The sequence below is a fragment of the Amblyomma mixtum genome, chromosome 9, assembly GCF_055824585.1.
Source record: "Amblyomma mixtum isolate Tamu chromosome 9, ASM5582458v1, whole genome shotgun sequence".
Lineage (NCBI taxonomy): Eukaryota > Metazoa > Arthropoda > Arachnida > Ixodida > Ixodidae > Amblyomma > Amblyomma mixtum.
The window spans coordinates 97,035,936-97,048,114 of record NC_143020.1 but is presented as its reverse complement, the minus strand read 5'-3'; the positions used below and the strand labels follow the sequence as shown (position 1 = coordinate 97,048,114).

Here is a 12,179-nt window from a genome sequence, read left to right as displayed (position 1 = left end):
ACAATTACATTATGTATTTTATCTTCGAAACGAAGACATTGCATTGCATACTTGTGCTAGTGGAAACACCGACAGCTCCCTACCCATCGAAGTCTGGGTTTCTGCCCGGACGGACGAGATGTGAGGATTTCAATGAGGCCCACTATTGCGATGCTGAAGCAAGGGAACCCTGAAATACCGCAAGTCTTCGCATTGCTTCTAGGCGAACAAAGGTGGGCTTGGTGTATGCGTTTTCTTACGACGGTATGTTGACGAGTAGGTGCGTCTTTAAAAAGTAAAATAAAAAATAAATAGTTAGAAAACGGTGTGTTCGCATTCGAAGCGAGTTAGTACTATGTGCCCGCTTTCATTTTTTTTTTGCCTTTTCCATTCTATACAACCTCAGATTTAAGTGAAGATAGCATCTTTGTTGTTGGCTAGAATGCGGAATTCTATTGATACAGGCAAACTTCAGCTTGTCCTGAGTGCTTCTTCCATGCTCCATTGTTGTTGACACCATTGTTTCTTATAAGTACTAGCCATTTTTAATCATATTCTCTTTTCATTACTGCGATTACGAAAGCTGTGTTTTTTTCTTTCGTTTTTTTTTCATTGCCTGCTCGTGTTCTCCTTGCTGCTTAGATCTAGCTTGTGACACTTCCTGTTAATATTACTCACACTTTGCGCTGTGAATTGTATTCAGCGTTGAGTGCCGCAGATGCGTAGCGTTTCGCAATTTGTTGGACGTTCTTGGGCTCTTTTGTTGCCATTTTCTAATAGGAATAGCCCGCGCAAGTTTTAGGTGCAATAAAGTGGTGATTATCGGACAGTCATTTTTGTTTTAGTTGTATTTTATGCTGCAACTTTCAACAGCGCTATCTCCTAAAGGTCATCGCGTGAACGACTGAACACAAATATACATAAAGGAAAACGTTTTCCTAGAAACGCCCACTAACACGAGTGACGTACACCCGCCGTCAGAAGTCTTTAGGCCACAACGTTCACTTGCAGTGGAATGAATGTTCCTCTAATTCCTCCTATAGCGGAATATTCAAAGAACATGACAAACAGGGAGCTTCTTTACCGCGGTAAGAAATCTTCTTCTAGAATTTCAAGACCCTGTGGTCTTTGATGGTGCGTCATTGCTCGATAATGCAGGTCGAACGAAAAGCTTTTGGCATGAAGACTTTTGAACAAGGGTGTACACGCGGGGAAACATCAGATTACTTTCTATGGCAGGTCTAAACAACGAGCCCTTTATTTTATGCTTCATACATGGTAGAAAAACTTCACGCCCAGCATTGTGCAACAGACGGATACTCGGAAACGAAAATAAAAAAAAGCAAATGCGAAAAATAGCCTTGCAAAGACAACTTCAGGGTGAAACAACCCAGGACAGGTGATCTTTACTGCCTCTGCTTTTACAGCTAGCCTCTGACGTCTATTTCAGAGCGTGTGCGTATCTTCTCAGCCTGCACGTTCTATTATGAGGAAAATGCTATCGGTCTGTGGAAGGTAACCGACCATCTCAAATACTTAATTTGCACACGAAGACAGAACTGAACAAAGCATAGTCTCGACGCGAAATGGCAGGTCCAGCCGGAAAGTAAAAAAAAAAAGAAACATTGACCTTATCGTGTCCAGCGCCGACCGCGGTCAGCAATCACGTGACCATGTTCTGAGATCTGCGGCTGTAGCTCATCTACAAAAGCGAAGAGCTCCCAAGCTCTGCAGTGGACAGTGGACACCTCCACAATGAAGTTCGTCGGCTTGCTCCTTCTCTTGATAGCGCATGTCAAAGGTAAGCGGATGAGAGGTTTAGTTCATCATTGAAAACAGTTTCTTCGCGTCAAATGAGATTCGTTAACGATGTCCACTCACGCGAATATCGGCGTCATTGAATGCCTTCAGGTTTATTCGTGTGTGCATCAGGAATCAGTGAATTATATATGAAATGCGTGCGCCTTGGCAGGATGGTGATGTTATTTATTCTTTTTAGTGGCTACTTAACGAGTTACCAACCAAGAATCTTGTTTGAAGCCTCGGACTAACTCGGATAAGCTCGGGTTTGTTCGGAGGAGCGTCGCTCAAGTTGTATCCGATGAGGGTGACCTTTAGGGTGTCCTTAAGCAAATCTAGCTTAGCGATAGCCCATGTAGAAATAAAATAAATACCGCCGTGACTGAGTTTCAAACCCGCGTTAGGCGCGAAGAGATCAGCTTCGCTGGCCACTACACGAGTGCACTATGCTATCGCCGCAGCCAATCACGCCTCGTGTTAAACTACAACGCAATCTCGCGCTCTGCTTTGCACATCGTCGTCTGCATCAACTTCCACCTGCGGAGAGAACAGATCCGATCAGCTCAGCTTAAACCCCGATCAGAGCATATTCTGATTTTGATATCGTTGCCAGACGTGCCGACGACCCGGCAAAGCAGAACCATGAGCCAATCAGGCTAAACACATGCTTTCGCACGTGTATTCGGTTTAAGTAAGTTAAAGCCCTACGACTTTTTCGTCCTTGTTTTAAATGTAACAGTGAGCTTGAGTATGTGAACACAGACTTGAACAAGGGGTGAAAAGGAAGCCTCTGTTCGTTGACCAATGTTGCGGCGTTGTTTCTTGTCTTTGCCGGGGCATGGGCTCAATGTACTTGTTATCGAAGGCCCAAGATGGCTCACTTGTCGAAACGTTGGCTTTTATCTATTATAATTTAGTTTGGCGAAATTTCGATTCTTAGAGTAACCCGAGCATTCTTCGAGCATAGTAACAGGGAATGTCCTGCGTAACTCAAAGGTCGGTCCAGGATATCTAGTGTCTAAGGATTTACGCAAGGAGCGAAGATTCGGCGTTCAATTGCTGCGGCTATAAACAACAGTGGGATGTCCTTAATATGCAGAGTTGAAAATCAGATAAACGCTGAGAAGTTTAGAGCATCACTACAAGCCGTTTTTTTTGCAACATCGTGGTTTAAACACGCGGTTATATCGTCACGAAGCGGCAGAGTGCTGGCACCCTCAGGCGGCCGTGCCAGGAGTTAGGGCTCAGTTCGACCCAAGGTTCTTTATACAACGGTATAACGGATGGCTCGATGCCACTCGGAATTATGGGGGGTCAGTGATGCCTCGCTTTGTCACCTAGGGCCCCAATTCACTGCCTATTACGGTTGTTGCCTCGACATATCTTCCTATGATCCTTCTTCTTTCCTTTTTTTCTCTTTTAACAAAGCAACCAGCTGCAATACAACATTTCGCTTGAAATGTCAGTGCATTAATACCCCCTCTCGCACCCTCATTAGAGCGCCAACTGATAAAAGTCCACCTGGAATTTAGATCGTAGAGGAATATTATTCAGGACTCCCACCTGAATATTGCATTCCCATCATTTAGCGGGCGACCAGTCAAGTTTCCTCTTACGACATGCAAATACAATAATCCCGTCTGGCCAAGGAAAAGCTCCGTGTAAAAGTATTGGATAAAAGACCCGTGCGCTGATATTCAAAGACATATAATAAAAGGAGAAATACTCATTGGTCTCCACGCAAGAGCAGCCATATGGCTAGAAAGGAATCTATGAAGCGTGCACAGAAAGTTCGTAGTTGAAAAATTTCTCTTGGTCTGGGATTCAAACAAAAGACCATGACCTGTCCGGAGTGGTGTCTTTGTTAACCAAGCTAGACTGGACGGCTGGCAAATGGTAGGGAGAGACAGAACTGATGAACAACTCGAAGTGGAAACGGTGTTAGTCCAACGTTTAAGGGAATTCCTACTGACCAGGACGAATTTTTTTTAACTACGAATTTTCTACAAAAGCTGTACAGTTTTTCTTCGTAGCCGCGTGGCTGCGCTTGAGTGGATGCTAGTGACTAATTAGTCCATCATTACAAATCAACTCCACCTTGGGGGAGAAAGGGTCCGGCACCACGGACCCGGAACAGTTGGCTCGGTGGTAACGTACACCAGCGCCAAATTTAGCGGGCATCCAGGCAGCCTAGCCAGAACCAAATCCGAGCGCCACCTATCATATGCTCCACTAGGCTTTCTTTAATGTAACAGAAGTTCTCTCATCAGCGGAGTCGGCGCTCCTGTCTATCTTATTTACTCCGTGGTCGCGACTGAAGCCCCGGAATGCTGGCAGGCTTTCCAGGGCCTGTCCGAGGATGTACTCTGATCTTGATCTATTTCCTGCTTGTGCCTTTGGAGCTGTACCATGCCCCGTCCTTATAAAAATGGTCTATAGACACTCTATAGACTTCTTATTGACTTAGTGACTTCCTTTAGATATTGCTTTTTGTCTATTCATAGGCTATAGACTGTGTATGAACGAAAGTCTACTAAAAGTGTATGGCCATAAATCTATAGATTGTCAATAGACTCTGTATGGCATTTGTATTGCCTATTGACTATTCTTTAGATTTGTCTATAGACAGTCTATTGACTTTATGGGCAAAAGTTCATAGACAATCTAAGACCGTCTAAAACTTTTTTGAGAAGGGCGGCCGGCAACGGTTTTATCTTTTCCGAAAAAAAAACAACCTTTCACGAGTAAGAGTGAGCGAGGATGAAAAGAAGAAGCCGCACAAAACTGCCGAAATGTAGCAGAGTTCTACGACCATCTCGGTCAGTTATGGCGAACAAGTCACGGCTCAGTCTCAATGTTCCGCTAGCCTGTGCTTCAAGCGAAATGCGCGTTTGGCCTCTAGAGACCGCCGTAAAAGAGCGAAACTAATTCAGGGGTTTCGGCACTTAACTTGTTTCAGGATACTCGGCTTTGATGCATACTTGTAATGCGCGACCTATCTTAGAGAAAGCGAAGACTGCCCAGTGTATGTCATGACATTAACGTTCAAGCAGACCCTCCATCTTCGCCTCTAAAAGCAGGAGCATTAACATTTAAGTTCGCGGGAAGCCGCTTGTAGTGTCACGAATGTCCACAGATTTCTCTTTCCTTGCAGGACAGTTTAAAGTTCAAAATCTGCGAAGTGGCGAAACAAGGGTATCGAAATGATGACCTTAAAATTGCGGGAAACTATTGCAGTAAACCTCGCATCTTTACATTTGAACTATAAGAAAAAAAAAGGATGGGATTAGTTCTACATAGTTCACTTTTGCTTTTTTAAAAAGCACAAGAAATCGCTGCGATGAAACTACTCAAGAATAATATCGCGATATGTAGAGACGTGTATGCCTTTAAGAAGATAATAAAAAGAAACGTGCTTTGAATTAAATGGCCAGTTATTACTGCTGCTGTCATGATGTACATCCAATGCGTTCAGATACAGGTTCATGTCGCCTTCCTAAATTTTTTCTTCAATTCATACAACGAAAGTGGTTTCATTTAGTAACTGCGTCTATTCGTTCCTTAGATTTTTGCCATTTGTAGAATCAATCAGTCAATCAATCAATCAATCAATCAATCAATCAATCAATCAATCAATCAATCAATCAATCAATCAATCTTTGTCCTCAAATCTCTTACCTAATACTAAGACCCCGACAACGCTGCGGTGCTCATATGTCCAACATCCTAGGATAAAAAATTTGAAGATTAGAAAATTGCCAGATACTGTTGTGGAAATATTGAAGGAGATGGTCCATTCACCTGATATGTAGCAAAATCCTCCTTTTCAAGTGTTTTTATCAGTCGCGTCGAACGGTTAAGACTGCCATAGACAACAAATGGGGAACGTTTTTGCGACAGCAAAAACATTAATAGAAAAAAATGTAAGTCTGCCGTCCGGTGATCTACAGATATATTGATTGCAGTAGTGAAAGCCTACATTATATGAAAAAGCATTGCGTTCATAAACGGTTTGACGCTCAAATATACTGGGGTCCTGAATCATTGGGTATGACATTTTGTACTACTAACCAAAGCTTCTAGGTTCAGTCTGTGCGTGTAAGCACAGTTAGATAAGCAGTATTTATAAAGGTAAAATATCAAATAAAATCTGTAACACTGACAACTTTTAAGTTGGCCACCATCATCATCATCATCAGCCTGATTACGCCCACTGCAGAGCAAATGCTTCTTCCATGTCTCTCCAACTAACCTTGTCCTTCGCCAGTTGCGGCCACCGTATCCCCGCAAATTTCTTAATCTCATCCGCCCACCTAACTTTCTGCCGCCCCTGCTACGCTTGCTTTCTCTGACACTTATCCGCGGCTAATTCCTCCCACAGGGTCGCCGAAGCCCAAGCTGGTCTATCCCAGGCTGCTGGAAGAGAGATCCTCAGATGGGAGGATGGTTATGCACGTTCATGATGACCTGACGCTCAACCTCAGGAAAGCGTCGGTGGCGGCCCCCGCGCTGCGTGTGATAACGGAGGAAAACGGCCGACCCGTCACGCTGTTCGTAAGTACAAAAAGAAACAAGAAAATTCCATACAAAGTCTCACACCACTGAGCTACCTTTCTCACACAATTTTCGAACGTGCTCGAAAAAAATTCGCTGTAGCTTAGCTTGGTTAAGCCCGGTAATTGCGAAAGCAATATCCGTTCGTACGCCATGGTACAGCTGGTAGTGTAGCTGGTGGTGGTGCTTGTGGTTAGACTTGTGGTGATGCATCGGTTATATAATCCAATCCAAACCAATCCAATCCCTTGCAATCCAATCAAATCCATTCCAATCCACTCCACTCCAATCCAATCCAATCCACTCTAATGTAATGTAATGTAATGTAATCCAATCTAATCTAACCTAATCCAATCCAATCAAATCCACTCCAATCCACTCCTATCCAATGCAATGCAATCCAATCCCATGTAATCTAATTTAATGTAATGTAATCTAATGTAATCTAATTCAATCCAGTCCAGTCCAATCAAATCTAATCTAATCCAATCTAATGCAATCTAAACCAATCTAATGCAATCAAGGTCAAATGAAGGTCAATGGTGGTCACCGCCGTGGCACGATGGTGGTCACCGGCCGCGGCACGGCAAAGGCGTGAAAGTGCAAGTAGTATTGCTTTCGCAATAAAAACAAAACCTCACTGCCAAGGTTAGCAACAGGAAATCTCTCCTTGCAGTCTGACCACTGTGGGTGACTCTGGCCACAAACTGAACAGGACAGTTATCTGAGGTAAAATACATAAAAGAAGTACTGAAGCTGCACTACGACCAAACGTAAGCGTAGGGGGACAACGCCATAAGAACTCACACAGCGCCTCATTTGTTCAGAACCCCGCCGCGGTGGCTCAGTGGTTAGGCGCTCGGCTGCTGACCCGAAAGACGCGGGTTCGATCCCGGCCGCGGCGGCTGAATTTCTTGAAGGCGAAATTTTAGAGGCCCGTGTGCTGTGCGATGTCAGTGCACGTTAAAGAACCCCAGGTGGTCAAAATTTCCGGAGCCCTTCACTACGGCGTCTCTCATAGCCTCAGTCGCTTTGGGACGTTAAACCCCAATAAACCAAACCTAAACCAATCATTTGTTCAGAGCCTCTCGAATTGATTGAAGCACCGTTATAGTTCGGGACCATTGCGATAACAGAATTTAAAACGCACCTACACAATTTTAAACATCAAGAATAACATAGATCGGTGCGCAAAGGGCGCCTAACACCGATAAATCATGTTCTTTCTGTGAGCTGTGTCGAGCGCTCTATATTTAAAGTTCACAGATGAAACTTGCGACTACCGCACGTCATCGCTGCTGACTACCGCTGCGGAAAGTGTTGGTTGTTGCAGTTTTAGCGGACGGTGAACGACAGCAATGATAAACGGTCCTGAGTTTCATGGATTAAAAATTAGTTTTTGACGAGTACGGATGAGCCCTTCCCGGAGATTTAAATAGGAACAGGAGACGTGCGGGAGGTCTTTCCTTGCATTTTCCGCAAAGAGAGCAAAATCGTATGAGGTCCGTGATGTTCACACATTGAAATTGAAACCACGCCAAACGGGTTACGGTGAACGCGCCCTCAAGGAAGTCGACCGGAACGTGTGCCAATGAATTCCAGTTCATTTAGAATTATTTGCAAGTATAGCAGCTCATACGATACAGGGCATTCTGTCCTGTTGTACTAATTATCGCTTGCTCTCCGCGTAGCCGTAGAATTTCTGTACGTTTGCGCATCGCCGTCACCATTATTTTCGCTGCGGAATGCCTGACGTCCTCTCTTGACCTTAGGACTGTTATTCTACCCTGGCAACCACGAGGAGAACGTAGATTTATGAGAAGTTAGCTTCAAACGTCCGTATGGCTTTGTATACAAAGACGTATTCGTCAGCATAACATGAATTTCCATCTTTAAATTACTGATTTAATTTAATACCTTCACGCCATTATTTGAAATGCTTAAAATAATTATCCTTTAGAAAAGCTTTAAAGGAGGTGTAGCCACATTAAAACTGAAACTTTGCACTGTGCTCATAGGCGTAAGGAAGGCTGCGGCAAGCAAGAAATTCTATTCATTTATAGCGTTACATTCACGCCGACAACTATTCTCGTATTGTGTGTCTAATCTTCACTCCACTCCTTAACTAAAATTACGTGTTCACAATCCGCGCGATTGCGGGTATTCTTAGGTAACACAAAATGAGCCTGGAGTTTTGTCGCCTACATCACGTCTGCCTATATTCCGTTCGTTTTCCTCCCTCCTCATGTCTCGTAGTACAAGGGTGAAGACATCGACAGAGACCTGTACGAAGACGAAGAAAAGATCGCCTCAGTTGCCGTAACTCAAAATGAGGATGGCCTGCACATCGTAAGTACTCCATCGACAATACGTTGTTATGCATTGATTGCTGTAGTCGTATTGCGTCATTGTCGCCCCTAACTTAACGACTCTTGTCTGCTAGAAGGCTTGTGCCAGAGCTGATCATGGTTGGTTAATACTGATAATAAAGTTGCTGTTTGGCTTTGGTTAGCAGTGTGCCCTTTCCAACCGATCCGAGCGCATCCAGAAAACCATCTGGGTCGCAGGTTCTAACGCTGTCGGCTTTCAGATAGATTAGCATTTCACGTTGGTTTCTGGGAAAGATGTTCTTAACAAATGACTTTGGTCTCTTAGTTAGCAGAGCCTTATAGCCACTAGAATAAACTCTTGCTGGTTTATAATTTATTGGAAGGGAGCTGGGGTACTAAATGCAGAACACCGTTGTTCAGTGCGCAACGTCGTCTTCTGTTTAACTTCATCACCATGTTTCTTCATAGTGTCAATGAATAATTACTCTTTTATTAGAAATCTACTTCCCCTTGGGGTAATTACCCCAAACATTTGGCCAACACTGTGCCCATTTCGACTTATTGGCAAATTCTCTCTCGCCCTACAATGTGCTAGCATGTTTACTATCATGTTTGTGCCACGTAGCGCCTACACAGGTGCTCTGTAAATAGTGTTTTGCGCGCGCGCACGCACACACACACACACACACACACACACACACACACACACACACACACACACACACACACACACACACACACACACACACACGCGCGCGCACGCGCACACGCGCACACGCGCACACGCGCACACGCGCACACACACACGCACACACACACGCACACGCACACACACACACGCACACACACACACACACGCACATACGCACACACACACACGCACACACGCACACACACACACGCGCGCGCACACACACACGCACACACACACACGCACACACACACACACACACATCCTGTCTGCACAAAACCATGTAAATAAATACCATGAAAGAAAGAAAAAAAGTCCCGGTTAGCTCAGTTGGTAGAGCGATTGCTCCGGTGAAGCGGTGGTCCAGGGTTCGAACCCTGGACCAGGAATAATTTTTCTGTAACTACGAAGTTTCTTAGAAAGCTGAGCAAGCTGCAGCCCAATGGCTGCGCTAGGGTGGATGCCAATGAGTAATTACTCCCTTAGTATACCAAACTCATTTTCTTTTGAAGCATTCACGTTAAAGGGTGATTAATGATTTGTTTTTAAAACCCCCAATTTTGCTGCCACTATGAGAACAACAGAACTGTTTCGTAATTATAAAAACTTATTATTGAATGGAAGAAGCGCTTCAGCCTGCTTTTTTTTTATAACGCGCGATATGCTTTCTATGCATCCAGAAAGGGCTGGTCGGTCCTCAGCACAGAATCGAGCCAATGCCAGTCGTAGGAAGATCGGAAGACGGCGTTGTTCCTCACGCCATCTACGAGATCGAGCAAGATGAGATGCTGGATAAAGCACTCTCCCACAGTGAAGAACGTAAGTTATCTTCTACAGTATCTTCAGGAATCTCGCAGTAATCAGCAAAATTATCGATACTGACCCCAAAGCTTCGTTTCAGCCTAATTTGCAGCTACAGAAAAGAAACAGTGTGCGGCTATAGCTACTAAAAATTCGTGACGGGTAAAGAAATCCAACTTCATGGCAGAATACCTCCGAAGCGCCTGGCTTGTACCAATATGATGTTCGAATCAGAGAATATGAAACTACCCTCGCCCCCCCCCCCCCCTTTCTTAGCTGCCGGAAGCAGAACACTTTGACAAAATATTTAAAAAGGCGAATTATGTGCGGCGAACAGAAATATGAAACTATATACAAAACTGAAAAGAAAACAAGCGTGAGAATAAAAAAAAAACCCTGATGGACGTGTTTTGTAGTATTTGCCTACAAAGCAATTCTTGGACCAGTGCAGGACTATGCTCAATTCACCTAGAAGCTTCAGAAAAAGGTATTACAACGTAAACAATTTTCGATTTCAAGTTTCATGATGCAACAGAGGTATGAAATAAACTGCCCACCCATGTCATACATACTTCTGCATGGCAACATCTGGGGCAAGTTCTGACCAATATCTTAATTAGAGCTAACCGTTTGCTCACTTTGTGCTGTATTGTAATGTTTCCTGTGTGTATTATTGCTTTCCGTGCCGTAAGCTTCAACATAACAGTATTGAAGCTTGTATTTCCACTTATCCTAATTTGTGCTATTACTCGTTAGAGAGAGGAAAGGACGAAGAGGTTCTTGACAATGAATAAAAAATGAACAAGGGTATAGGGGAAGCCGGTAGCCTCAATCTGCTCGCCAACATTTCGACAACAATTCTTTTGTCGAAACACTGGCTAACGAAACTTTGGCTAACGAATTGGGGCTTCCACGCAGCCCTTGTTTATTTTGTTTTATAAATTTTTATGAATTATATTTTACTATTACTTGTTTTCTTTCTTTCTTTCCTTCCTTCTTTCCTTCTTTCCTTCTTTCTTTCTTTCTTTCTTTATTGTTTCCTCAGACACAGTCCAAGAGGGGGCCGAGGCTAAAGGCAACGGAGCGCCTGACAAGGGCCCCGGCCTCCTTATACAATGTACATAAAACAAAACTAGCATTACAAAGTTCGGTCAAGCAGTCGTCCTAGGATCAGTCAAAGGGAAAACAAAAGGTGGCTATTTCCTGTCAGAATCACATGGCATTAGAGACAAGTTCATTTTCTGTACAACAGAGTGGCGATACAAAAAAAAAAAACAGTAATTGAGTGGTACATCGGGAGTATACTGAATACAGCATTAAACCAATACATGATTTACACATTAGCAATTATTAGACGCAACCGTGAGAGTAGTCGCCAAGCGAAGACATTAGATCATATTACAGTTGGTAAGACATAACAAGAGGAATATAAGATAGAACAAAGGTTACACTTTTCGGAATAGTTACAGTAAATAGAATTTAGTACCGGTGTTCACAAGAAACTTCTTACAGTATTTCTTAAAAAATTGTGCACCTTTATTAAAGTCTATCTGCATCATATCTGTTCTGTTCAAAGCATTCGTTATTTGGAAAGATAATGCTTGTCTTCCGTAGTTTGTTCTAACTGGCGGCATTATTCGTTTTGGATTTCGAATGCTGTATGAACTTGAACTATGTACTGTGGGAATATGTAGCCTGTATCTATGGCTATCTATGGCTATCTATGGCTATCTATGGCTATCCATTGCAGTAATTTAAAGTAGTATACCTGGTCAGACTTCAACATATTATATTTTACAAATAATGGCCGTGTTCTCAGAGACTGCTTATTTCCTTTCTAGTCTTCTAGTATACGTAATATTTTCTTTTGTAATACATTAAGCCTGTAGTAATTAGAGTTTGTTGTCGTTCCCCAAGTAAGGATACCATAGCTTATTCTGGAGTAAACTAGAGAATAGTACAGCGCCTGTTTTGAGCGTTTGGGTATTAGATGTTGTACTTTATAAATGCAGCCTATTGTACGA

General features: G+C 43.4%; 1 protein-coding gene across 1 annotated transcript in view; it reads left to right on the top strand.

Moving 5' to 3' along the window:
* The first annotated feature begins 1,726 nt into the window (after positions 1-1,726).
* Positions 1,727-12,179, top strand: part of LOC149330239 (venom metalloproteinase BumaMPs1-like) — a 28,285-nt gene continuing 17,832 nt past the window's right edge. The window contains exons 1-4 of the mRNA XM_089559395.1: positions 1,727-1,780; positions 6,161-6,333; positions 8,590-8,682; positions 10,035-10,173. Coding sequence (XP_089415521.1) covers positions 1,735-1,780; positions 6,161-6,333; positions 8,590-8,682; positions 10,035-10,173 — 451 coding nt within the window. The 5' untranslated portion in view covers positions 1,727-1,734. The remainder of the gene's footprint in view (positions 1,781-6,160; positions 6,334-8,589; positions 8,683-10,034; positions 10,174-12,179) is intronic.